The 27678-nt window shown below is 42.1% G+C and overlaps 1 protein-coding gene across 2 annotated transcripts in view; it reads left to right on the top strand.

The window, feature by feature from the left end:
- The window catches only part of card11 (caspase recruitment domain family, member 11), a 30250-nt gene extending 6907 nt beyond the window's left edge, over positions 1-23343 (top strand). The window contains exons 3-27 of one of the 2 annotated variants that reach the window (XM_054759503.1): positions 6686-6901; positions 7000-7137; positions 7413-7589; positions 9872-10020; positions 11428-11607; positions 11688-11834; positions 13288-13413; positions 13489-13683; positions 14670-14819; positions 14947-15016; positions 15106-15290; positions 15371-15477; positions 16674-16714; positions 16797-16917; positions 16993-17194; positions 17867-17993; positions 18077-18320; positions 19610-19694; positions 19880-19975; positions 20489-20606; positions 21890-22072; positions 22314-22435; positions 22519-22634; positions 22801-22850; positions 23008-23153. In XM_054759503.1, coding sequence (XP_054615478.1) covers positions 6703-6901; positions 7000-7137; positions 7413-7589; positions 9872-10020; positions 11428-11607; positions 11688-11834; positions 13288-13413; positions 13489-13683; positions 14670-14819; positions 14947-15016; positions 15106-15290; positions 15371-15477; positions 16674-16714; positions 16797-16917; positions 16993-17194; positions 17867-17993; positions 18077-18320; positions 19610-19694; positions 19880-19975; positions 20489-20606; positions 21890-22072; positions 22314-22435; positions 22519-22634; positions 22801-22849 — 3327 coding nt within the window. In that variant the 5' untranslated portion in view covers positions 6686-6702 and the 3' untranslated portion in view covers position 22850; positions 23008-23153. Of the gene's footprint in view, positions 1-6685; positions 6902-6999; positions 7138-7412; positions 7590-9871; positions 10021-11427; positions 11608-11687; positions 11835-13287; positions 13414-13488; positions 13684-14669; positions 14820-14946; positions 15017-15105; positions 15291-15370; positions 15478-16673; positions 16715-16796; positions 16918-16992; positions 17195-17866; positions 17994-18076; positions 18321-19609; positions 19695-19879; positions 19976-20488; positions 20607-21889; positions 22073-22313; positions 22436-22518; positions 22635-22800; positions 22851-23007 lie in introns of both variants that reach the window. The other variant, XM_054759502.1, reaches the window with a different exon arrangement.
- The last annotated feature ends 4335 nt before the right edge of the window (positions 23344-27678 follow it).

Below are 27678 nucleotides of genomic sequence, written 5' to 3'. Positions count from 1 at the left end.
TAAATAGCATTTCAGTATCAGTATTTTTATTTTATTTTAAAATAAATGCATTTTTATTTATGTTACTTTATTTTATTTGGTTTTATTTTAACTTATTTTATTTTATTGGAATTACAAGTCATAGGCGTTTTATTAAAATAACAAAATAAAACAAAACGTTATCTGTATTTTATTTTATTTTAAAATAACTGCATTGTTATCCATATTGTATTTTATTTTATTTGGTTGGATTTTATCAGCTGGCTCCAGCTCACCTGTGACTCTAATAAAGATAAGTAGGAGGAAATTATGAATGAATGGAATGATTTTAAAGGAAGTGACTTGTAATAATATCACTTCAGCACAATAGATATTATATATAACTCTATGGGTGACAATTTATGATCAGTACCCCTTCCTGCTCACGGTTGCCAAAAAAAACCAAGTACGTCACGTCCATTTACAAAAACAAAAAAACAGAGAAAAATCAAGACAAGTTGATAGGTTAGATTAAATGTGCAGGGAAGATGTTTTAGTGGGGGAGGTGCAACCCGGACCCGCCAGCCAATCACAGGGTACAAATAGACAAACAATCATTCACACTCACATTCGTACAGTCTCCAATTCACCTAACATGCATATTTTGGGAGGAAGACCGAGTAAAACCCACGCATGCAAACTCCACACAGAGATACGAACCCAGAGCTTCCAGATCTCCTGACCGTGTGGCCAACATGCAACCACGAGGCCACCGTGCGGCCCACCACATAGAGTAATCAGAAAAGTGCAAATATTTTATTTGTGGCGCCCCCTGTAGAGTGTGCTCAGAATGCTTTGAAAGACATGCTAGCATACATGTAACACAGACATTCAACTTCTGACGGCGCTCTGTGCTGCAAGCTCGGTGTATCTGCGATCAACTACTCTGGTTTAGGTTGCATTGTGAAGCACAGACCCACATTCATACCATGCTGAAAATGTTGGAAAATGTGAAAAATGTTGGCAATTTCAATAAAATTCAACGCAAGGTCATTTATTTTTTGTATAGAAAAAATATCGAACGATAACACATACGTATCGAACTGAACCGAACCGTGAATTTTGTGTATCGTTGCACCCCTCACAGACATCCCCAAAGTTTCATAACCGTTGGACGAATGGCGAGTGACAGGTGGGCAATTAGTTGCTAAGTCTCGCCCATGCCTCTGCTAAGACATTTTGGTTGATGGCGTCCATGTGTTTTAACCAATCTTGCCCAAATTTGACAGACACGTGCTTGTCAGTTCCCTAAATGGCTGTACCAAATTTGGTGGTGATTCACCAAAACACCCTAAAGTTGCAGCGGGTGTTTTGTTGAGTGCAGTGAGAAATTCAAGTCAGTCTGATTAATGGGGTCAAACTTTGGGGGTTTAATGACACAGCATCCCCATGTGGTGCATCTATCAGGAAAACAACTGCACGGGCAACGAAGCAGGGGCGGCCAAATCCACACAACCAGTACATCCTGTGATGGGGTGTCCCGACAGTTTTCACATGACGCCGATGGTTGCTGCAACAAGACACGTGACAGTCTCGCACTGTCTGGCACACGGGGAAAAAAGGGTGAATTCAAATTTGCTCAACCTTTCCTCAATCTTGCGTGAGCCCTTAAAAATGCAGTGTAAAGCTGTGAGGGTGGGAATGCGCTCGCAATACAGACAAGATGGTATGAAAGTGAAACACACTCCTGTGTCAAAAAGAAGTGAAAGAAGCTGCCACGCACATCTGGTTTTACAAGGGGAAGCAACGATGAGCTTTCTCAACAACAATCTCTTAAATAAGAGAAGAGGAAGCATATGTGCGTTTTTTTGTAGATGAGTGCGTATGAGTGTGTGTGTGTTGGACTGTGCTCTTGTGGTTTTGTGATCTGCATTGAACCCTGGCAGCTCACACTCATATAACACCTTTATGGGCTGACTGTGTTATTACCGTCTCCTCTCAGGCTCTGCATTTTTGATACAATTCATCAATGTTTGGCATCTCCTGTAGGACTACAGCTGACCTCCGCCATAACAATCAAAGATCTGCTTGTAAGAAAAACTGATGCGATTTAACATAGCTGTATTCCAAAATGATGAATGCACCGGTTGTATGCAAACACGAGTGTTTACGTGCAGAGGAATAGATCAGATAGCCTGTATTTGTTTAACTGCACAGCTACGACATGCAAATGCAGGAGATGGGCTGCCACGGTGTGTATTTGTTTGTGTGCTTGTGTGAGAGAGTGAAACGCTGGGTTGGAAAACGTGACGACAGAGCGTAGGCCTGTCAGGACAACAAAGTTGGATAGACGATAATTGTCCTGCAAAATATTGCAGATAAACAATATCATTGTCAACGCTGTTTTGAGACCATATTTTCATTAATGTAATAAGATATGGCATCATAATGCGAGTGCACCGTATCAAAAACAATAAACTTTCATTTCTCAAGAGTATTTAACATCGTAATTGGAATGTCAAGAGCTGTTAAATCAAATAAATTAAACAAACAAAACAAAAAAAGACCCCAATGAAAATAAAATAGGTTCTCGGTCTCTTTTAGCAAAAATCGCACTTAAATAAAAATTACGATCACAACCAGAAACAAGCAAAAATAAACCTCAGTAAAGAAAAAAAGAAACACTCCAATAAAAACCACACACGACAATAAAAACAATGGAGCATCGAGTGTCTGAATTAATGAAGTTACAGCGGTGATGCCTGCTGTTGTGTAGCGTCACACGGGGCACAGCAGGACGCGGCGGGACACAGCGGGGGCCAGCTAATGCCAGGACTGCTTCACGTATGCGGGAAGCGGCGGTGACAATGCATACCCATGCGGGAACAATGCGCGTCGCGTGTGCTATTGTCGTGCACTAGACGTAAACGCTGCTTGACGAGGTGTCAAAAAAAAGTCGTCTGGGTATTTCTATCTGTTGTATTTCTGTCTAAAATTGTATTTTATTTCAGCAAGCAGGAAGTGTTTCATCTCTGTAACAGAGCTGTGTTTAGTCACTGCTTTATGGTAACGCTCAAGAACAAATACGCTAGTCTTACATAACAGTTATTCTTTACTTGAATATTCCACAAACTAATAGCTGCATGTGTTTTTTAAATTATTGATTGTCTGGTAGTTTGTCAAATTCTGACTCCAGACAGGTCATTGCTTTTCATCCGGACGTTTCAATAAACGTTACTGAAATTGCGTGACTCACGCTGATCTCCCTTTTGTTATGTCCTGATCGGCGGCGTAACCCTTGTGACATAATGACACCACACGGCTCCCCAGGATGGTGGAAAACGAATCTGGTGTAGAGCCTGTTCAAAGCCAACACCGGTTCAACTCCAGCTCTGAAGAAAATCTGCACCAGCACCAAAGTTTGCTGCAGTGGAAAAGGGATAGGAGTGAATCCTCTCGTCATCCAGCCTGTTTGGTCGAGAGAGAGAGAGAAGAGGAAAACAAACATGCTTGCACGTGTCAATATATCGAGGCCAGCAAAATGATTGCAAATATGCATCCTTTATCCAGTTAAAAGTTGGACATCCGTGTTTAGCCACAGGATACATGAGTTATTTGTCATGGGCACCGCTGAGGACTACAAAAAGGCCAGATATAACCTGAGGAGGTCCATACGAGAGGCCAAAAGACAGTACAGACAGAAGCTGGAGGGCTACTATTCCACCTCAGACCCTCGGCGCATGTGGGCGGGGCTCCAGCACATCACAGACTATCGACAGCAGAGTAGCGTAGCCACGTCCAGCCAAACCACACTTCCTGATGAGTTGAATGAGTTCTATGCCCGCTTTGACACCCAAACTCCTGATGAGCAGAGAGGGTGGCTGAACCTGGGGAGCACACAGGACTCACCTCTCATGGTGACATCAGCTGATGTGCGCAGGGTTCTGAACAAAACAAACCCACGAAAAGCAGCAGGGCCAGACAACATCTCAGGACGTGCACTTCGGGTTTGCTCATCAGAGCTAGCTGATGTGCTTGCTGACATATTTAACCTGTCGCTTGCACAAGCATCTGTACCGACCTGCTTTAAGTCCACCACCATAGTGCCCGTACCCAAGAAGAGCAACGTGACCTGCTTGAATGACTATCGCCCTATAGCACTCACTCCTATTGTTATGAAGTGCTTTGAAAGAATAGTCATGACCCACATCAAAAAGAGCATCCCGGCGGCAACTGTGGACCCTCTACAGTTTGCATATCGCCAGAACCGGTCCACGGATGATGCAGTCAACACTGCCATCCACACAGCCCTTTCTCACCTACAGGGCCAGGACACATACGTCAGAATGCTATTTATAGACTATAGCTCTGCTTTTAATACGGTCAGCCCCCACAAACTCACAAATAAGCTCCTCACACTTGGCCTGTCACCCTCCCTCTGTAACTGGGTGTTTAACTTTCTAACAGGCAGGCCCCAGTCAGTCAGAGTCCACAATCGCACATCCAGCTCAAGAATTGTGAGCACTGGGACCCCACAGGGGTGTGTGCTGAGTCCGCTCCTCTACACGCTCTTCACCTACGATTGCGTGGCCTCCCAGAACAACACCAGCATCATTAAATTTGCAGATGACACGACAGTCATCGGACTGATCACTGGTGGTGTTGAAACATCATACAGAAGAGAGGTGGCGGACCTCATAGCTTGGTGTCGTGATAACAATCTCCTTCTCAATACAGATAAGACTAAAGAGATGATCATCGACCCAAGAACAAGGGAAAAGGAGCCGCACACACATCAGCGAGGACCTCACCTGGTCTCACAACACCCAACAAATTCTGAAGAAGTCCCAAAGGAGACTGTACTTCCTGAGAAGACTGAGGAAATTTGGCATGTCCACCACAATCCTGAGTTGCTTCTACAGATGCACTATGGAAAGTGTCCTTACCGCCTCCATCACTGTTTGGTACGGTAACTGTACAACACGTGATAGGAAGGCACTCCAGCGGGTGATCAAGACCTCACAGAACATTGTTGGGGCAGCCCTCCCCTCACTGCAAGACATTTATAAATCTAGAGTCCTACGAAGAACACACAACCTCATCAAGGACAGTACACATCCACAACACTCATTATTCACACTCCTACCGTCAGGCAGACGCTACAGGAGTTTGAAGTCCAGGACCACAAGGCTGACAAACAGCTTTTACCCACAGGCCATCAGGCTCCTCAACGAAGCACTCGCACACGCCGCACGCAACACACGCACACACTCATAGCACTTTATTTATTTATTTATTTATTTATTTATTTATTTGTATTAATGTCTCTTCTGTTGTTGTTGCTTAATTTATTGGTATATATGTTTATGTGTTTATGTTTCTTATGTTCTTATTCTTTCATTTGTTTTCTTTCTTTTCTTGGGAGAATGAACAGAATAAGATTTTCATTGCATAGTATAACTGCTGTTGTACTATGCACATGACAATAAAACTCTCTTGAATCTTGAATCTTGAATCTTATGTAGTCATTGCCTTTGCCAGGGAAGTTCATCGCTAAGCTTGTTGTGTGCTAATTTGTTTTACTGTAAGTCACACCCTTTTTTCCTGCTTTTATTGTCTTCATACAAAGACGGTAACTGTCTATTGTCACACTAAGTGATTGGACAAACCAGTCTGCAAAACACTAACAGTGAACTACGTTCCTGCTGTACTTAAAGGCACTGTAGATGCCAATGTTCTTGTTATCTACTTTAAGTCTTCATCTAACAAGGGATTACATCCAGTAGCACAGAAACAATGATGTGTGTCTCATGAGGAGTGTAAAGCAACGTCTCCTCTGCTATTGTTGGTGTTATGTGTGTATATACATTGGGGCTGCATGTCTCACAGCTGGCCTGGGAATGCCTTGGCATCCTCCCAGTGGAACTGAAAGGTGGCTGGAGACCGGGAAGTCTGGACTTCCCTACCGAGACTGCTGCCCCTGCGACCCGGACCCGAATAAGCGGATGGATGGAATTTTCATTTATGAATGATTAGTATACATCCAGTTATCATCCTCCTTAATAAAGTCCTCTGAAATGCACTTTGGCTGTGGAATTTTGTGTATTAATATTTAAATTTGTACTTTGTTTGACTTAAATAAAAGTGGATCATGACTTAATGACTATTGGAAAATGCGGCTTTTTGTTTCAGACCATTTGAAAACCCCTGCTCTATAGGACAGGAGCGCTCTGCTGTTTTTAAGAACCAGTTACAAAAATGGTAATCAGAGGTCCTCTGTATGACGCAAAAGATCTGCTGTTTTTCAGCATCTAATGCAAAACTGCTGGTCAAAGATCTTCAATGTAAGAGGAAAGCTTTGCTGTTTTTCAGGACATGCTGCAAAAATGCAACTGATTGCAACTTATTAAAAAAAACCAACAATATACATAAAATAAAAAAATAGATAATTAAAAATAAACAAATTAAAATAAATTTTAAAATGGAAAAAATAGACCTTTTATATTACACACGAGCTTTGCTGTTTTTGGGAATTTGGCATTTGCTGGGTGAGTAAAATGTTGAGTCATCTCAACAGTCACCTTGAATCACCATGCAATTTATTTACTCTTCCCTGTTTTGTTTTGTTTTGTTTTTGAAATCTTCATTCATTTGTCTTGTGCAAGCACGTTGAATTGTTTTCACTTAACATTGGAGAAATCTATTGAATGAAAAATGTTTTATGCAGGATTCAGGCTGCATGAGATGGAAAACGGCACACCCGGGACACTTGACGACGTCAAGGCGCTGTGGGAGAACGTGGAGTGCAAACGCTATGAAATTTGCCGCATCATCTCTCCGGCCAAGCTCACGCCGTACCTTCGCCAGTGCAAAGTGCTGGACGAGCAGGATGAAGACGAGATTCTCAACTCCCTGCTGCTGGTCTCCAAAGCTAATCGCACAAGTATGTTGCCAGATAGCACACTTTGCTCGTTCTTCATCAGGTTCTAAGGAGATTAGGGAGCTCTTGTGAAATTTGATGAGACGCACATCTCCCACCAGGTCGTCTTCTGGACATCCTACACTCGCAGGGGGAGCGGGGCTACGTGGTTTTTCTGGAGAGCTTGGAATTTTACTACCCGGAACTCTACAAACAGGTCACGGGGAAGAACCCCACACGTCGCTTCTCCACCATCGTAGGTGAGGCAAACTCGCACTTCCTCTACTTGAGGTTCACTGAGGCCACATAAAACTTTCACTTTCACTTTGAAATGTGTCAAAAATACATATTTTCCACCTTGATTTCAGATTTTAATTAAATAAAAGGTTGCGCTGACGCTTCTCCAACAAAGCGTGTGTGCAAATGTACCCTTAATCTGGCACTCTCATCACTTACTACAGCATTAAGAGGGATCTGTGTATTCCATACAATTGAAAACCACAGCCACGTTTTTCTCTGGTGTGCTTGGTTGCAGTGGAGGAGGGTCACGAAGGTCTGACTCAGTTTCTAATGAATGAGGTGATGAAGCTGCAGCAGCAGTCGAAGGAGAAGACCCTGCAGCACGTGGAGCTCAGCAGGAAGAACTGCACCCTGGAGGATGAGCAGAAGAAGCTACGACTTGTGAACCAGGAACTTCAGACCTTGCAACAAAGTAAAAACAAACTACACTAAGTCCCCAACTAACGAACACAATTGGTTCCAGACGACCGTTCTTATGTTGAATCGTTCTTAAGTAGGGGAAAAGGTAATATTACCAATGATATAGGTACCACATGTACGTGTATACATATATAGTATATGTGTATGTATGTAAATATGATTTTGGATGCAGTAGTAATATTAAACGAGGATAATTAATGAAAAAAACAATAATAAAAGTGATATAATAATAGGTAATAATAAACGTTATTTACCTTTGAAGAGGAGTCGCCGAGCATACGTCGTCGTGGAGGAGTTGGAGGAGGAGATATTGAAAAAAAGGACAAATCGTTGTCGTCGTTAGACTAAAAGAGGTAGTGTTCTGTGGGTGGTGTAGAATTAAGCAGGCCTATTAACTCTTCATAAACTTTAATCACATGCTCTGTCCGGGTTGTACAATTTAGCTTTACACTGTATCTCCCCAGCGTCTAACTCTTCCTCTGTTGGTCTCATTAGCTCTAAGGCTGCATTAGCAGTGTCACAGTGCCCTCTACTGGTCAAGCATGTGCAGTAGCAGTAGAAATACTGATCGAGCGACTACAAGGCAAAATAAAATAAAATATAAACCAGTCGGCTTGTGTTCGTATCCGCGAGTGTTCGCTAGTCGGGTGTTCGTAAGTTGGGGACCTAGTGTATTCTATCCATGCATTTCAAATCATTTATAGTGTATTGGGAGCATGTTGGCTAAAATCTAGCCTTGATGCTGCCATTTAGACAGTTTAAAAGTGCTTTGAGTAAGCCCTGTACTGCAGAGAGTGTCCAAAGTGCGGCCCGGGGGCCAGTTGTGGCACGTGGCTATATATGTATTGGCCCGGAGCACATACTAAAAATATTATTTAACAAGAAAAGAATCAAAAATGGAAAAATCTGCAGTAATTTTCCAAGAATAAGGTCAAAATATTATATATTAAGAGAAGAAAGTTGGTTGTAATTGAATGAGAAAAAGTGGAAATTTTACGAGAACAACATTGTAATATTATGAGGACAAATTATGTTGAAATATTAAAGAAAAAATATTATGAGAAACAAACAATACAACAAATAAAATGGTCATTTTTGGAAAGTTAGGTTCTGGAAAACGTCACTGTTACAAGAATAAAGTCAAAATATTATAGGAATAAAGGCATAATATCACAAGAGGAAAGTTGAAATAGTTGGGAAATGTAAAAAACAAAAACAAAACAATAGTAGAAATGGAAAAAAAACAGCTGTAATTTTACAACAATAAAGTCAAAATATTCAGAGAATTTTTTTATTTTAACAAGAAAAAAGTAGCAATTTTATGAGCAGAAACTCAAATAATATTACAAGGACAAATCATGCCATTTTGGTAGCATGGAGTCGAAATATTAAAGAAAAAATATGTTATTTTTTTAAAAGTCGGAATGTTATGAGAAACAAACATAACAAAAAAGTTGTCGTTAGTTTGCGGAAAAGTTACCATGTTACAAGAATAATGTCAAAATATTATTGGAATAAATCAATACGAACGTTTGTTAATAGTAATTAATAAACCAATACGAATTACGAGCAAAACAATTTACAAGAAGAAAGTTTGGACAATAAAAAAAACCCAGCAGCAACAGAAATGGAAAAAATGGCTGTAATTTTATGAGAATTAAAACAAAATATTATGAGGAAAAATGTTTTACTATGTTTAGCAGCATATAGTTGAAATATTAAAGAAAAACCTTTTTTTAAAAGTTGTAATACTATGAGAAATAAACAAAACAAGATAAAGTTGTCATTTTTGGAAAATTAGGTTGGGGTATTAAGTTATAATATTATGGTAATAAACTCAAAATATGATGGGAACAAAGTCATAATATTCTGAAAAGAAAATTTACAAAGATTATTGAAGGAGAAAGTTGAAATATTTGGAAAGTTAACAAAAAAATCAACTGCAAAAATGGGACTCAAAAGAGCAAAGTTCATACTACTAATAGGCTTTTACACCTACTGTATATCACAAAGCTGGGATGCTTTTCATTTTTCAGTATGGGGCCCTCTCTGGAAAATGTTTGGTTGGCAGAGCTCCAGGTTTTATTTTAAGACGTGTAGCGACGCCTGTGAGAGACTAGCTGGAGATGATAGATTTTTCTCACATTTTGAGGTCATAACCAGGCTCTAGGGACACATGTTACTGTTAGAACAGCATTAAAAAGTCCATTTTGCATCATAGTGAACCTTAAATGTAATATGGGGCTCACCAGTGCAGTATGTGTGGGTCTGCAGGGTACAACAAGACGAAAGAGGAGAGAAACACCTACAGTGACGAGCTGCTGAGAGTCAAGGATGAGAACTACAAACTGGCCATGAGGTACGCTGCGCTCAGCGAAGAGAAGAACATGGCAGTGATGAGGAGCAGAGACCTGCAGCTGGAGGTACTGATGGAAACGAGAGGCAATTATGCTCCTTTTTACGTTTGTTTTTTACAGTTCTGCATGTCAACAGGAAGTATGCATACAAAGTCACACTATAATGAACAATACAACACCCATTGCACCCCGGGAAGTAAGTTTTAAAGGTTGGAGTTAAAGTTTAAAAAAAGAAGAAATTTCCGTGCGTCATCTGCGGCCAGAAGTTGTGATTGGCTCAAATGTGCGGGGAAGTTGCGGGGATCGGACAAAGTTGCGAGGCCGCACTTGCCTCCCGGACGCCTCCCTGCTGGCAGCGCCTTGGTGTCCTCCCGGTGGTACTGGAAGGGGTGGGCGGGGACCGGGAAGTCTGGTCTGTGATCGTAACGTCGCAAAAGCCTGCAGTTTCTGATTGATTCCACATCAATAGATTGTGCAAGTGTACATTTGTGCTGCATTTGTGATTTATAAATGAAATGTATCATTTAAATAGTACACTAATGGGCTTTGTCACCTACTGTGGTGTTATAAAGTGTTTGCTTCCTGATGTCTTATTTTTGTGACACTTAAATGTTTCAGATCATCGAACAAGTTTAAATTAGTCAATGACAACACAACTCAACACAAAATGCAGTTTTTAAATGAAACTTTTTATCATTAAGGGAGAAAAAAAATCCAAAGCAACATGGCCCCGTGTGGAAAAAGGGATTGCCTGCGAAAAACCTAATAACTGGTCGGGCCACCCTTAGCAGCAACAACTGCAATCAAGCGTTTGCGATAACTTGCAATGAGTCTCTTACAGCGCTGGGGAGGAATTTTGGCCCATCATCTTTGCAGAATTGTTGTCATTCAGCCACATTGGTGGGTTTTCCTTTTTAAGGTCATGCCACAGCATATCGACAGGATTCAGGTCAGGACTTTGACTAGGCCACTTCAAAGTCTTTATTTTGTTTTCCTTCAGCCATTCAGAGGTGGACTTGCTGGTGTGTTTTGGATCATTGTCCTGCTGCAGAACCCAAGTTGCTTTCAGCTTGAGGTCACCAACAGATGGCCGGACATTCTCCTTCAGCAGAATTCATGCTTCCATTTATGACAGCAAGTTTTCCAGGTCCTGAAGCAGCAAAACAGCCCAGACCGTCACACTACCACCACCATATTTTACTGTTGTTATGATGTTCTTTCCCTGAAATGCGGCATTACTTTTACACCAGATATAATGGGACACACACCTTCCAAAATGTTTGCCTCATCAGACCACAGAGTATTTTCCCAGAGGTCTTGGGGATCATCAGTTGTTTTCTGGCAAAATGGAGACGAGCCTTAATGTTGTTTTTGTTCAGCCGTGGTTTTGGTCTTGGAACTCTGCCAAGCAGGCCGTTTTTGGACACCCCGGTCTCGCCGTTTATCCTGTGTCCTCTCTGTTTGTTTGTGCAGATTGATCAGCTAAAGCACCGGCTAAACAAGATGGAGGAAGAGTGCAAGATGGAGCGCAAGCAAAGTCTCAAGCTGAAGAACGACATCGAGAATCGGCCCAAGAGGGAGCAGATCTTTGAGCTCGAGCGGGAGAACGAGATACTCAAGATCAAGATACAGGAGCTCCAGTCCATCATCCAGGTGTGTGCTGTAGCATCTTCAAAGGGCCTCCAGTTGGTTATGGAAGGTTAACCAAGTACTCCCCCCCCCCCAATGCTCAGCCCGGACCTGTGTACGCATCGGACAAAGACATCCTCGACATTTTGGAACACGACAGACAGGAAGCGCTCGAAGACAGACAAGACCTGGTCAACCACCTCTACAACCTCCACGAGGAAGTCAGACAAGCAGAGGAACTACGAGACAAGGTAACGCACGCTCAACACTGTCAAAAAAGGAGATAAGGTCTACATTTGTGTGCTATCTGGGTAATAAATACTTGGCACAACTCCATCTACTTCCAGGTTAGACACTGAAAAAAGATGAAGTCTATGCAAAATGAAATAGAGGGATAGATATACAGGGCTACATTAATATTGTGCCTGAAATGAAGGCAATATTCACACCAACCTGGAGACTTGTATTTACACACAATATGGACCACATGACCATAACATTTTACAAATAGCAATAGATATTTTTCATAAATTCACTAAAAAATAAATAAAAAATAAATAAAATTAAATAAAAAATGTTGAATAAATATGAATTAAAAAATGTGAATTTATAACCGGGTAAATCCAAATTATTTCTGGATTTCTGGGGTGTAAGCCTGTTTAGGTTTCAGTTTTTGCTGTGTAGAGGCTGACAGCATTTAAATTTAAAATAAAGAAATACATACATTAAATAAAATAAGTAAATAAATATTAATTAATTAAATGCATTTTTATAATGAATTAATTAAATGGAATAAATATCCATTGAAAAATATGAATTTATAATTGGTAAATTCAAATTGTTTCTCGAATTGATCTAGATTGCACTTCATGTAGCAATGCAGCATAAACATATAATGGAAAACCACGTAATATCTTAAAAATATCAATTGATAATTGTAATAAATTTAATTAAAAAATACATCAATAAAATTAAGTTTGGGATTTCTGGAACGATTTGTAATCCTGTTTAGATTTCAGTTTTTTTCAGTGTGGAGGCTGACAATAGCTTAAATTCAATTTTAAAATAAATAAAGTAAATCAAATAAATAAATACATTCATCCATCTATCTTTCTCCGCTTATCCGAGGTCGAGTCGCGGGGTCAGCAGCCTGGGCTTCACTCTCTCTGGCTACTCCCCGGCGGATCTCGAGGCGTTCCCAGGCCGGTTGAGAGACACAGTCTCTCCAACGTGTCCTGGGTCTTCCCGGAGGCCCCCTATCGGTTGGACGTGTCCCAGGCACCTCCCCAGGGAGGCGTCTGGGAAGCATCCTGACCAGATGCCCAAGCCACCTCATCTGGCCCCTCTCGAGCGGAGGAGCAGCGGTTCAACTCCGAGTTTCTCCCGGATGACAGTGCTTCTCACCTTATCTCTAAGGGAAAGCCCAGCCACCCTACGGCGAAAACACAATATTATATTAATACTGTATCAACAAAAAAATATCAATTTCCATCCATCCATGCATTTTCAATGCCGCTTATCCTCACTTGGGTCATAATTGGTAAATCCAAATTGCCTGTGGATTTGGTTTAGATTGCACATTACCTAGCATAAACATGTCATGGAAAACTACATAACTTTACTTCCTTTTAGCTTTTTTGGTAATATCATGGTTATTTACACCCTGTTGTGATGTTGTATGTGTGTGTGTGTGTGTGTGTGTAGTACCTGGAGGAAAAAGAGGATCTGGAGCTCAAGTGCTCCACACTACAGAAAGACTGTCAGATGTACCGCAACCGCATGGACACCATCACCATGCAGCTAAAGGAAGTGGAAAAAGAAAGAGACCAGGTGACCCACAAACACAAGTTCATACCCTCAATGTACAGCGAGTGATACGGTGTATTTTCTGCCATGCATGCAAAGGCCTTCCGGGGCAGAGACGAGGCCCAGCACCAGTTCTCGCAGAGTCTGATTGACAAGGACAAGTATCGCAAACAGATTCGAGAGTTGGAGGAGAAGAGCGACGAGCTCCACATCGAGATGGTGCGGAAAGAAGCCAGGCTGGGCACGCTGGAGTCTCGCCTAAGACGCCTCTCCAAGGACATCGCCTTGGATCAGGTTTGACAATAAAGATTTACAGTAAATTCCGGTGTGTAAGTCGCACTTGTTACATTTAGAGGAAAAAACAGATTTGTACATAAATACGCCGCACATGTCCACGTCAGAAAATGGCATACTGTGGCCCGCACGAGTCCGTGAGGACCAGGCAGCTTCTTTATTTTACAGGAGCCAATCATGAGCTATGGAAAAACTCGCAACCAGCTTGGAAATTGCAGAAGGTCGTTACTTCAAACAGTAAACGTTACACGTTACAAAGAACTGTAAACTCAACACAAAGCAACTTAACACTCAAAAGGTATACATAAGAAATATACAAACATGCACCAAGTTTAAGTTTTTTAAAAGTTTTCATTTAAAAGCATTTCATTGGCGGACAAGCGGCATAGAAAATGGATGTATGGATGGCGCTGCAATGCTGCTACTTTCCACCAGAGGGAGCCAGAGGAGACCAGAGGGAGGCTGACATCATTGCAGTGCCCTGGCAGGCACCAATGAATGCTTTGCTCAGATGTAAACACGAAAAGAGTTGGGTTTTTTTTCATTTTAAACTTATATTGGTACATGTTTGTATATTTTTAGGTATGCCTTTTGAGTGTTAAGTTGCTGCGTGATGAGTTTAGTGTTTTTTGTAAGATGACACCGTGAGTCAGACTGTTATATTGAGTCATGACCTCCTGCAATTCCCTCCTCCAAAGGGTTGACCAGCTCGTTGTGAGTGCACTGATAGCTTGTGATTGGCTCCTGCCAAAGAAAGAGCTACGGTTTCCTCACTGACTTGCAAGCAGCACAGTATTTAAACAATATGTAGTAGTTCTAAAGTAAAGGAGATGTCAGGGGATTAGAACTTAGCCATAAATTAGCCGCACCGCTGTATAAGCTGCAGGGTTCAAAGTTTAAGAAAAAAGTAGCGGCTCATACACGGGAAATTCCGGTACTTTTATTGTCCTTCTGCAAAATAGTTCAGGATTTTTTTTCCCCCTCAGAGCCTGCCAAGGGACTTACCCCCAACTGTCTTCTGCCAAGGGGATCTTAAACCTGCTCAGGGCCAGTCGGAATGGTCCAGTGATGAGTCACCAGAGGAGAGGATTTTACCTGAGGAGTCCCGCCTCAGACGGCGACCCAATCTCAAAGCAGTTCAGCCACCGTCCACCACTTGCATTTTTATACTTGATTAGGGAACGCTGCATCACACTTATAAATATGTGCTCTCATCAAGATTCTGCCATTAAAATGTCTAAAAACATGTTTTATGTCTTTCAGAACAGAACCAAGTCTCCCAGCTGGGTACCCAAAGAGCATCCAGTTAACACGGAGGCTTCTCATCCTGCGGGTAACACGCAGTTAACTTGTATGTGGTCACATTATAACATTTATCTGACAATGTATGGTCTATTTGTCCACCATTTCCTGCTTTGATAGCCAACGGCAGAGATCTTCTTGTGATCATACCAAATGTGCATGCCCACACCAGCTCCCTCCCTCCTTCACCCAGTCTGCCCGCCGTGTCCCCCACGTATTCCCCCAGCTTGCCTCCCGCCCTCACCTCGTCCTCCTCGCCCCTCCATCATCACTCCATGGCAGAGCAGGCCAACAGGCCAACCATGGTGAAGACTGCCCCACCCCTACAAGTGATACTATGCAGTTCTTTTGGTCACGTGATGTTTTACTTTGCCCTTATCGCCAGCTGCGTTACCGTAACGACAGCATCCTATCCACGAAGCCTGAGCCCCCCGAGAAGGCATCTCTGTACCGCAGGGAGAGGGAGAAAGAGAACGACTTCCAGCCCCGCAGGTAGCTCTTGTTGCTACGCACACTCACTTCTTTATGTACACAGTGGAACCTTGGTTAGCATCATTCATTTGTTCCAGAAAGTGTGACTCTAACCGAGACGGACGATAACCGAATCAATTTTTCCCGTAAGAAATCATGTAAATCCTATTAATCCCTTCCGGGAAGCCAAAAATGTTAACACAAAACACGCTTTTATTTATTTATTTTTTAAATTGTTTTAGAATCACAGTAATCCCTTGTTTATCGTGGTGAGTTTCAAGTGTATTTCTGCAAAGTGGGATTCCTTCTTCATAAATGGAATATTTTCGTAGTTACAGTACAGAAAACCTGTTTAAGACATTTTAAATACGGTTTTTAACATTATTAGAGCCCTCGAGACGTGAAATAACACACCCATGGTTACCTTTACACACCCAGTGTAGTAGACAACAACAGAAATTGAGACATATTAGACATAAATAAGATGTAACACATACTCACACTTTAGCAATGGAAGACTTCCTGGTTTTATTCTAAGCAGCTATGTCCTGCAGTGCCTGTTGTTTCCTCAATGTAACATTACTGACACCTAGCGCCTAGTGTGGAATACTACATACTACGTCTTTGAATGTGTCTTCTGAATGTCTTATATTTTATTTGTATTATTGTTTATTTAGCAAATGTTTATGCTTAATTTAGGCCAAGAATACATTAAATTCAATTAAATATGTATATTTTTGACTAATAATAGGCCATAGTCAGCCATGAAACAGCGATCATTTATTAATCTATTTATTTTGAAAAACTGCGATCGAGTGAAGCTGCAAAATTCAAACTGCAAAGTGACAAGGAATGATTGTGTAGTTTTACATGCAGAAAACAATTTGAAACGCAAATAAATACATACAAATGATGAATGAAAGGGATAAATCAACATTTAAGGTTACTTTTGCCTTCACTGAAGACGTGATTCTTGGCGCGACTGCTCCCAAAGACACGATGTGGCAGCGAGATCAACACCTTCCTCTTGCCATGAGTTATATCTTGAATTCAATAGTGTTTAACCCAAAAATGGAGCCAAAGAAAGTAGCAGTTGCCAGCATTTGATAGAGCAGGCGAGAAACACTATTGAATTCAAGAAATACTGTAACAATATGTAACTATCATAGATCAAATACGGTACCCCTATTATGGGAAAAAAATGTGCTTTTTTCCAGCCTCTCGGACTTTGACAGCGACACCATGGAAATGGAATTTGGTAAAATCTACAATTTCCCACTCTAAAAGATGGTGTTTGCATCTTAAGCTGAGTGCTTTTCTTTGGAATCTGTGGTCGTAAGATGAAGTGCAGCGTGGCCCACCTTCTGTCCACTCATCGTCCTCATCCCATCAGTCAGAAGGCATGGACACTTACGACATGGAGCAAGTCAACAGCATCTTGAGGAAACTTTCCCTGGAGAGGTGCGTGACACGCACACGAGCGCTCACGTGACTGCAAGTCAAGCCTCCGCTGTTCATGTTTGTCTGTGAGCACAGGCCATTTCGTCCGTCTCTGTCCTCTCTGTCTGGTACCAACCCCACCCTGAAGCCAGTTCAGGAGTTTACGTTGCTTGGCGACAACCTGCTGAAGGACATCACTCTTGTCGGCGGCAACAAAACTGGCATTTTCATCTCATCCGTCCAGCCGGGCTCCTTGGCTGAGAAGACCGGGTTACGAGAGGGTCACCACCTTTTGTTGGTAAGATAGTCTGAGAAAAGAATAGGGGTGCAACGATATTGGGAAAATTCGGTTCTATTCAATACTTTAGTCTCACGGTTTGATATTTTTTGATACAAAAAAGAAACATTCACGGCTATTTTAACTTGTATTGTATTTTTAAAAATACCTGCCTCATTTTCTGCTCTAAAAAACCTAAAAGTTAGAACCAGTTAGACCAGTTAGACAAAAACAGCACCCTGAAAAAATAAAATGAAATAAAATAAAATAATTCACAATTCAATTCAACATGGAATTGCTCATAATAGTATTTCAGTCACACTACGGAGTGTTAATTATAAAATAAACGAATAAAATAACAATTATGACAATACAGCTGAAGTCAAGGCAACACATAAAAAAACTTAAGCAATAAGAATATCTTTCAATTCATTTTAAAATAATGGCAATAATGACAAGTAAGTGTAGAAAAACACATTTCCGTAATGGAGTTCTGTAATGCAATGTACACATCACTACTGATTGCTTCCGCCTATTTCGCAGGGACTTTGATATCAGCTGACTGATGTGAAGTTTGTGACTTGAGTTACAGTATCGTTTGATTCCTAGTGGTTATTGAATGGAGACTACTGTATAGATCGGTTCAATGCAGATGTTGTTTTGTTTCACTAAGTTTAATGACTGGCTTATCAGCTTGAAGGGCGCGTACGAGGGGAGAACCAGAGCATTTCATTGGAAATCAGCACCCAGGAGGAAGCCCACTGGATACTGCAACACTGCTCTGGACCAATCAGGCTTCACTATCGTGCCAACTTTGACTGTAAGGGTCTATACAGTCTACATCACAGTTGAACATGGAGCTTTTATGCATAAATAAATGTGTTTACTGTTTTTGCACTCCAGCGTATCGTCGTCTCCAGAGGGACCTTGCAGAAGGCACGCGGTTTTCTGGCGACTCCTTCTACATACGGGTGAACCTGAACATCTGCAGCCAGTCGGACAGCTGCTCTCTCAGTGTGGGATGTGATGAGGTGATGCATGTTCTGGACACAAGGCACCAGGGCCTATGTGAGTGGCTGTGCACCCGCGTGGACCCCTACAGCGGCTGCGACCTGCAAGACAGTGGGACTCTGCCTTGCAATTCACGGTATGAGTCAGTGGAGGAGTCTGTGGGGTTTTTCCCGCCTTTGTGACGCTAAGCATACATTTCACAGTTGATCGGGGGTCTTAAACTTGCTGCACAAGATCATATTTTCTGGCCCCCTACTTGACATCAAGTATTATTAGTGTAAACACAGTTAAGGCAACTTCTTCCACTATGGGTCACCCACAAAATTTAGAGGAAAAAACAGATTTGTTCATATAGAAGCCACACGTGTCCACGTCATAAAATGACATATTGTGGTGCGCACGTGTCCGTGAGGAACAGGCAGCCAATCATAAGCTATGAAAAACCTCAAGACGAACTCGTCAACCCTTTGGAAATTGCAGGAGGTCATTACTCAATATAATAGTCTGACTCGCGGTTTCATCTTACAAACAACATTAAACTCATCACACAGTAACTTAACACCCAAAAGGTACCAGGGAAATATACATTACATGTACCAATACGAGTTTAAAACAACAAACATCTACCCATAATGCATTACTGCCAGAAGAGCAGTTCATTGGAGGACAAGCAACATACAGTACAGTAGATGCCTAGCTCTGCAATGCTGCCTCTGTCCACCAGAGGAGCCCAGAGCACAGAGCCCAGAGGGAGGCTGACGTCGTTGCAGCGCCCCAATGAATGCGTTGCTCAGATGCAATGCCTTATGGGAAAACTTTAAAATGTTGTGTTTTTTTCATTTTAAACTTGTATTGGTACATGTTTGCATATTTCTGAGACATACCTTTGGAGTGTTAAGTTACAATGTGATAAATTTAGTGTTCTCAGTAACTGTTCTCAGAGAGTCAAGACTGGTATGTTGTTATACCGTTATACATAATGACCTCCTGCAATTTCCAATGGGTTGACAAGCTCGTCGTGAGTACACTGACAGCTTGTGATTGGTTTTCTAATTCTGATGTAAAGGCGATGTTACGACATTAGAACTTAGCCATAAATTAGCTGTAGGGTTCAAAGTTTAAGAAAAAAGTAGCAGGTTAAACACCATAAATTACAGTAACTTAACTCTAAACACATACTTTTAGTAACTTTTTACAAAACAAGTACCGCAAAGCATGGCGGGAAGCCTCAAACACTCCCAGCATTGGAGTTGATGCCGGCTCCCAGCATGCCTTTTGAGCCTTAAATGAATTTGTCTGCCTTTCAGGAGGGCGTTTACAAATGTGCCTGAAGCACGCTCATGCATTTTCATACCTGAGCTCCACAATGTGTTGGCGGCGGCTCTATGAAACTATTCATATATTTGAGTGTCCGTGTGAATCCAGGGCCCAGCAGCTGCTCTTAGTCAAGATTCAGAAGCTGATGTGTCGAGGGGGGAAAGAAGAGAATGAAATGCAGCGGAACATGAGGGTAAAACTATTATTTTTCAGCTTTTTTTCCACTGTTCATGAAGAGTACAGCTGGCCAAACAAATGAAACATACACGAGTAACCTACATTTGAAGATAGTCATCCCAGAAATGTAAAATACCGTCAGTGTGTATGACATCATTGCATACTCTCAGCTACATTGTGTACATTGTTGTGCCTGTCTAGAGTAATTTGCAGCCAGAGGAAGCCGTCCCCTCTACTGACCCCAAAGCCAGCCCACGCATGTCGAGAGCCAGCATCTTCCTCTCACAGATCCTGCAGGTAATCCACTGCACATCTACTGCATGAACATAACATATGCAGTACTGTTTATTATAAACCAGTCAACCTAATATATTGACTTTATTATCGTAACATTATAATTTTTTCCGCAACCTGATTTTCCAAAAACTCCAACTTTATTTTGTTTTGTTTGTTTCTCATAATATTACGACTTTCACAAACAATGTCTTTATTATTTAATGACATTATTTTTTCTCATGATATTACGACCTATTCTCATAAATTACGATTTATTCTCGTCAGATTACAACTTTTTGAACTTTATTCTTGTAAAATGACTGCTGAGTTTTCCACTTTTGCTCTTCTTGTTTTGTTTTTTTCCATTTTTTTTATTAAATTACAATGTGCCACACACGGCCCCCAGGCCACACTTTGGACACCCCTGCTCTGTGTTATGATGTTAAAGTCTTCAAATAACAACATTGTTAAAGACTGTATCCTTTGAATATGCTGTATATGTGTAATATGTGTGACGGTAATGTGTTTTTGTAGTTTGTCAGCAGGACAGATAATAAATACAAGCGGCTGAACAGCAACGAGCGTGTGAGGATCGTAACTCCGGGCGGCACAACACTCCCCAGACAAGGCTTAGACGCTCTCAAACCTGAAGGTCAGTGCAAAGTGATGCAAGGGGAGCAAACCCCCCAGCAGGTAGTGCATGAAACCAATGGAGAAACTCTGAGAGCATTTCATTGGTACGGCTGTGGAATTCTGCAAGGACTGCAGAGGTTTTTTGGCTTGTGATCAAGAGTGAGAGTCCTGCAGGAGTTACTGGTGTAGATGTTAGCATCTGACGGATTTAACAGGAAAGATAACTGTGAGAAGGTTGTAAATATAGCGGAATGACAAGCCACCCACGCATGTGAGAGTTGTACGATGAAGCTCATTTAAACTCCCACGTGTATGGTGGCTCTTGTGTAAGCTTTTGGCACCTGATCAGGCATTTGTTTTGTACTCCCAAGACCTGATGCAACATGCCTCCGCCGACACAGATTGGAATTCTTGACACAGGTCTACAGTATCTTCAATCGGAAAAGCTGCCAAGATGCACGGTGTTGCAATGACCTCTATCTACATACAACCTTGTCTATTTTTTGATCGTTAAGTAATGTGTCATTCATATGAAACTGGATTGATTTTCTGTCACGGCTTGACAGGAACCAGAAGAGGGCGCAATTCTTTCAGACCCAGCTGGTTTGCTGTGTAAACGGGCTGCTGCAAAACAAAGAGAATACCCTTAGAGAATAAAGTTTGGCCCCTTTTGGAAGCATACAATCACAAAAGTAGTTGCATTTTGCTAGACTGCAGGTGGAAAGGGAGTAAAATGAGGTTATCTTCTTAGTTAACCTGCATTTTTGACTACGGTGATCCCTAATTTATCACGGTTAATTGGTTCCAGTAGTAGGATTCCTTATTCATAAATCAAATATTTTCATAGTTAGAGCATAGAAAACCTGTTTATGACATTCTAAATATGGTTTTAACATTATTAGAGCCCTCCAGACGTGAAGGCACCTTTACACCCCTATTATCCAATATAGTAGACATAATAAAATAAGACATTTAAGACATAAATGAGACTCATGCACATATGTGTTCCGGTGCTTGTGGAGCTGCGTAGGGAGCGAACAAGAAGTGACGTCGGGGTTTGTGACCGCTTCTGGTTAGGCATCTGGTTGCAATACTTGATGCGGACCAGCCTCACCCACACTTTACCTCCTGAGTTTGAGAGTCTCCAATCAACCAATCATGCATGTTTTGGGACTGTGCGAAGAACATGCCTTTAAAATACTCATCTGGGACTAAAATCCTTTGTAATACATTTCTGTCCTTCCTGATAATGTGTATCAGTCTAACTTCTCATTTCATATGTGCTGCCTTGCCTGGAATTAGACACCACGGATCCAGACGGGGATATGAGCAGGAGTTTGAACCTGACCCCTTACAGTCACGTCGCCCCCCAGCGCACTCAAAGGAGAAGACCAGTCCTCTTCACCCCCTCTGCTTTAGCCAAAACACTTTCACAGAAATTAGTCAGCATGGGTGGCGTCTTGGATTTCAGCATCTGCAAACCAGGTCAGTCAGTGATGGGGATATGTTTGAAGCTGTTGACAGTGAATGAAAAAGTAGAAAAGAGCAAAGGATGCTATAGATTAGGATTTATTGACGTGTAGGGATTATTTCTGACATCACACATTTACCGGACTGCTCCCTGGTTCCACAGTTTTGTGCGGTTGTCTCAAGATAGAAACTTTCTGTTCCTCCTGCTTGTGTCTCCTTGTCAACCGTTCTCAGGAATGTCTCTTCTTCGTTGTAGACGTTTTAACCAAAGACGAGTTTCAGCAGAAACAGAGCGTGGATTCCTGCGCTTACTTCAAAGAAAAACGTGCCTCTTTTGAGTGCATTACCAGAGAGAACATAGAGGCCATCACCGCAAAGGTTGTGTGTTTACAAAAGAGGCCAGTCATCATTACTGTTTGTTTTCAAGCAACTGTTCACCCCCCCTTTCCCCCCCTTGTTAGGGAAAACACTGTCTGCTGGAGGCAGAACTTAGCTGTGTCAAAAATCTTTTGAGGAGGGAAATTTACCCAATCATCATCCATGTGAAGATCTGTGAAAGAAATGTCAAGAAGCTGCGGTAGGCAACAAGTCATATATATATATTTTTTAATCTTTTCCTCCAAAAATATGACTATTCTCATAACATTGCATATTTTCATGGTGGCCCGATACTAATAATGTGTGATTTTCCAACACATATCTGTGGATGTGTGAGTAGAATTTATTTTCTGTCCCTGGCATAGGAGATACGTCTCATTCCCCCCTGTGCTCGTATCCTCCAGAAGCCCATAGAGTAAGCTTGCTGTGTTTGTGTAGATAATTTAAGCACAGCGTTTGCATGTACACATCTGCAATAAAAAGGGTCTTCGTGTACTATGTCTGCATGTGCTTCAGACCTTACAACACTTACCACAACAGAGCTGTTTCCTTCCTGTTTCCTGTCCACACAGGAAGTTACCACTGCGGGTGGAGTCAGAGGATGAGTTTCTGAGGTCGTGCAGGGCAAAAGAGAAGGAGCTCGAGGGCATTCCCTGCCTCTACGCCAGCCTGGAGCCGGACACCTGGGCAGGGACAGACGACCTTGTCAGGGTTGTCAAGGAGAGGATATTTGAGGAGCAGAAGAAGACTGTCTGGGTGGAGCAGGACCTCCTGTAGACACTTTTTACCCTGCTCCCTCTGGACGGTACAAAATATGTAATTGAACCACAATTGACAAGACGTTTACATGCAATGTATATAATGCTAAAACAATAAATCCATCATATGTTTTCTACATTTGTATGTTTTTGTTATCATGAAAAAATTAAAAATTATGATTTTGGGAAATAATTTAGGGGAAAGCGTATTTTTGTGCTGCCCTCTAGTGGCCATTCTGATAGGTACAACATTTAAAATAGTTACGAATTAGGTTCTTAATCAAAGCTTTCTGAGACCTCGGCAAAAATATCACTTGCATTTTTCCTATTAAATAATTGTCTTGTGTGGAAAAAAAATGCCACAATATTTTTTTGTCAGAGAGTTTGTTTACCCTTGTTTACCTCTCCCCTAATCACTACTTTATCATGGTGGAGTGATTTGAGTGCCCGAGTGATTCTAGGTGCTCTGGGAGCTAAATATCCCTGGTAGGGACCACACCTCGCCCGAATGTGGGACACTGGGTCCCTATCTAGGGGCTTGCAGGCGAGTATTGTCAGGCCTTCACCCATGGGCCCCGGCTTGGCCAGGATATTCAAGATCCACAGCGGGGAAATTCACTTGTTTCTTTGATTCAAGAGTTTTATTGTCATATGCACAGTAAAACAGGTAGTTCTGCTATGCAATGAAATTCTTATTCTGTTCATTCTCCCAAAAAAAGAAAGAAAACACAACAAAATGAATAACAACATAAGAAACATAAATACCAATAAATTAAGCAACAACAACAGAAGAGACATGAATACCAATGAATGAATAAATCAATCAATAAATAAAGTGCTATGAGTGTGTGTGTGTGTGTTGCGTGCGGCGTGTGTGAGTGCTTCGTTGAGAAGCCTGATGGCCTGTGGGTAAAAGCTGTTTGCCAGCCTTGTGGTCCTGGACTTCAAACTCCTGTAGCGTCTGCCTGACGGTAGGAGTGTGAATAATGAGTGTTGTGGATGTGTGCTGTCCTTGATGAGGTTGTGTGTTCTTCGTAGGACTCTAGTTTTATAAATGTCTTGCAGTGAGGGGAGGGCTGCCCCAACAATGTTCTGTGAGGTCTTGATCACCCGCTGGAGTGCCTTCCTATCACGTGTTGTACAGTTACCGTACCAAACAGTGATGGAGGCGGTAAGGACACTTTCCATAGTGCATCTGTAGAAGCAACTCAGGATTGTGGTGGACATGCCAAATTTCCTCAGTCTTCTCAGGAAGTACAGTCTCCTTTGGGACTTCTTTATAATTTGTTGGGTGTTGTGAGACCAGGTGAGGTCCTCGCTGATGTGTGTGCCAAGGAACTTGAAGGTTTTCACCCTCTCCACCTCAGTCTCATCAATAAACAGGGGTTTATGCGGCTCCTTCTCCCTTGTTCTTGGGTCGATGATCATCTCTTTAGTCTTATCTGTATTGAGAAGGAGATTGCTATCACGACACCAAGCTATGAGGTCCGCCACCTCTCTTCTGTATGATGTTTCAACACCACCAGTGATCAGGCCGATGACTGTAGTGTCATCCGCAAATTTAATGACGCTGGTGTTGTTCTGGGAGGCCACGCAATCATAGGCGAAGGGCGTGAAGAGGAACAGACTCAGCACACACCCCTGTGGGGTCCCAGTGCTCACAATTCTTGAGCTGGATGTGCGATTGTGGACTCTGACTGACTGGGGTCTGCCTGTGAGAAAGTTAAACACCCAGTTACAGAGGGAGGGTGACAGGCCAAGTGTGAGGAGCTTATTTGTGAGTTTGTGGGGGCTGACTGTATTAAAAGCAGAGCTATAGTCTATAAATAGCATTCTGACATATGTGTCCTGGCCCTGTAGGTGAGAAAGGGCTGTGTGGATGGCAGTGTTGACTGCATCATCAGAGGACCGGTTCTGGCAGTATGCAAACTGTAGAGGGTCCACAGTGGCCGGGATGCTCTTTTTGATGTGGGTCATGACTTTCCTTTCAAAGCACTTCATTACAATAGGAGTGAGTGCTTTTGGGCGATAGTCATTCAAACAGGTCACATTGCTCTTCTTGGGTATGGGCACTATGGTGGTGGACTTAGAGTCAGAGTGGGTGGCATTCCGTGCCTCCGTTCCTGAGGTGGACGATCTGAGCTGTGGTGGCAAGGTGGGCAGTTAAGACAGCAACCCCCAAACACGGTGGTGGACAGGGGAGGTTAAGTTGAGCCGTCAAGCTGAAGAAGGAGCCTTACCGAGCATGGAGTCCACTGCTTGGAGTAAGGCTCTGACCATTGCCCAGTCTTTTTTCTTTTGTTTTTGGCCCCCCTCTTTTCATTTTGTCACAGGATCTACCAATGCCTCCTTTAAGTGGTACTTACAGAAGAGAGGTGGCGGACCTCATAGCTTGGTGTCATGATAACAATCTCCTTCTCAATACAGATAAGACTAAAGAGATGATCATCGACCCAAGAACAAGGGAAAAGGAGCCACATAGACCCCTGATTATTGATGAGACTGAGGTGGAGAGGGTGAAAACCTTCAAGTTCCTTGGCACACACATCAGCGAGGACCTCACCTGGTATCACAACACTCAACAAATTATGAAGAAGTCCCAAAGGAGACTGTACTTCCTGAGAAGACTGAGGAAATTTGGCATGTCTACCACAATCCTGAGTTGCTTCTACAGATGCACTATGGAAAGTGTCCTTACCGCCTCCATCACTGTTTGGTACGGTAACTGTACAACACATGATAGGAAGGCACTCCAGCGGATGGTCAAGACCTCACAGAACATTGTTGGGGCAGCCCTCCCCTCACTGCAAGACATTTATAAAACTAGAGTCCTACGAAGAACACACAACCTCATCAAGGACAGCACACATCCACAACACTCATTATTCACACTCCTACCGTCAGGCAGACGCTACAGGAGTTTGAAGTCCAGGACCACAAGGCTGGCAAACAGCTTTTACCCACAGGCCATCAGGCTCCTCAACAAAGCACTTGCACACGCCGCACGCAACACACACAAACACTCATAGCACTTTATTTATTTATTTATTTGTATTATTTACTTGTATTAATGTCTCTTCTGTTGTTGTTGCTTAATTTATTGGTATTTATGTTTATGTTTCTTATGTTCTTATTCTTTCTTGTGTTTTCTTTCTTTTCTTGGGAGAATGAACAGAATAAGATTTTCATTGCATGGTATAACTGCTGTTTTACCATGCACATGACAATAAAACTCTCTTGAATCTTGAATCTCTTGAATCTTGAATAGTCCATACGAGCCACGTTCTTGGTCATAAATGTCACCTGTACGCATTCCTGCAAGGGTGCTGCTTGCCACTAGACAAGGCAGGCAACTGTTTGGTGCCGCAGCCCAGTTGGGGGCCCCCCATGGGATAACAAACTTTGAACTTCTACAGCAACAGCGCTAGGGAAAGAGACTACCTGTGAATTTTTGTCTATAGGGCCCCAACAGACTAGAGAAATGCCTCTGCTTTCCTGTAGGGCCTCCCAAAATCTAAACACATACACTATGACATTTTCATGACTAGTTGTTTCTAACTAAATGAACAAGGTATTACGAGCATAATGAGCTGTTACACTAAGTCCCCTACTAACGAACATCCGACGTGCGAACATTCGGAGATACGAACACAAGCCGACTGGTCTATTTTTTCATGTGTTTTGCCTTATACGTAAGTCCATATTTATATTACATGCTTGACTGGCAAACCCATATTTATACTTCTACATGCTTGACCAGCAGAGGGCACTGTGACACTGCTAATGGGACAAGCAGATACAGGGAGACAAGGAAGAGGAGCGAGGAAGGCTAAGAGTTTTATGATACAACCCTGACAGAGCGTGTGATTAAAGTTCATGAAGAGTTAATAGGCCTGCTTAATTCTACACCACCCACAGAACACTACCTCTTTTAGAAGAGTCTAACGATGACGACGACGACTTGTCCTTTTGTCAATAACTCCTCCTCCTCCTCCACCACAACGACGTATGCTCGACCACTCCTCTTCAAAGGTAAATAACATTTATTATTACGTATTATTATATCATTATTATTATTATTGTTTTTTTCATTAATTATCCTTGTTTAATATTACTACTGCATCCAAACACATATTTACATACATACGCATATACTGTATATGTATACACGTACATGTAGTACCTATATCCATCCATCCATTTTCTATACCGCTTATCCTCACTAGGGTCGTGGGGGCATGCTGGAGCCTATCCCAGGTGACTTCGGGCGACAGGCGGGGTACACCCTGGACTGGTTAGTACTTATATAATTGGTTATATTACCTTTTACCCGACTTAAGAACAATTCGACTTAAGAACGGTCGTCTGGAACCAATTGTGTTCGTTAGTTGGGGACTTAGTGTATACTGTTTTAACGAACACATGTATTGGTTATAAAATATGTCATTTTTTGATTAATGAATCAATGTACTGTATGCATTACTG

The sequence above is a fragment of the Dunckerocampus dactyliophorus genome, chromosome 18 (assembly GCF_027744805.1).
Source record: "Dunckerocampus dactyliophorus isolate RoL2022-P2 chromosome 18, RoL_Ddac_1.1, whole genome shotgun sequence".
In the NCBI taxonomy this organism is placed as follows: Eukaryota; Metazoa; Chordata; class Actinopteri; order Syngnathiformes; family Syngnathidae; genus Dunckerocampus; species Dunckerocampus dactyliophorus.
The sequence above is the reverse complement of the archived record's forward strand: the minus strand, read 5'-3'. Positions and strand labels throughout refer to the sequence as shown.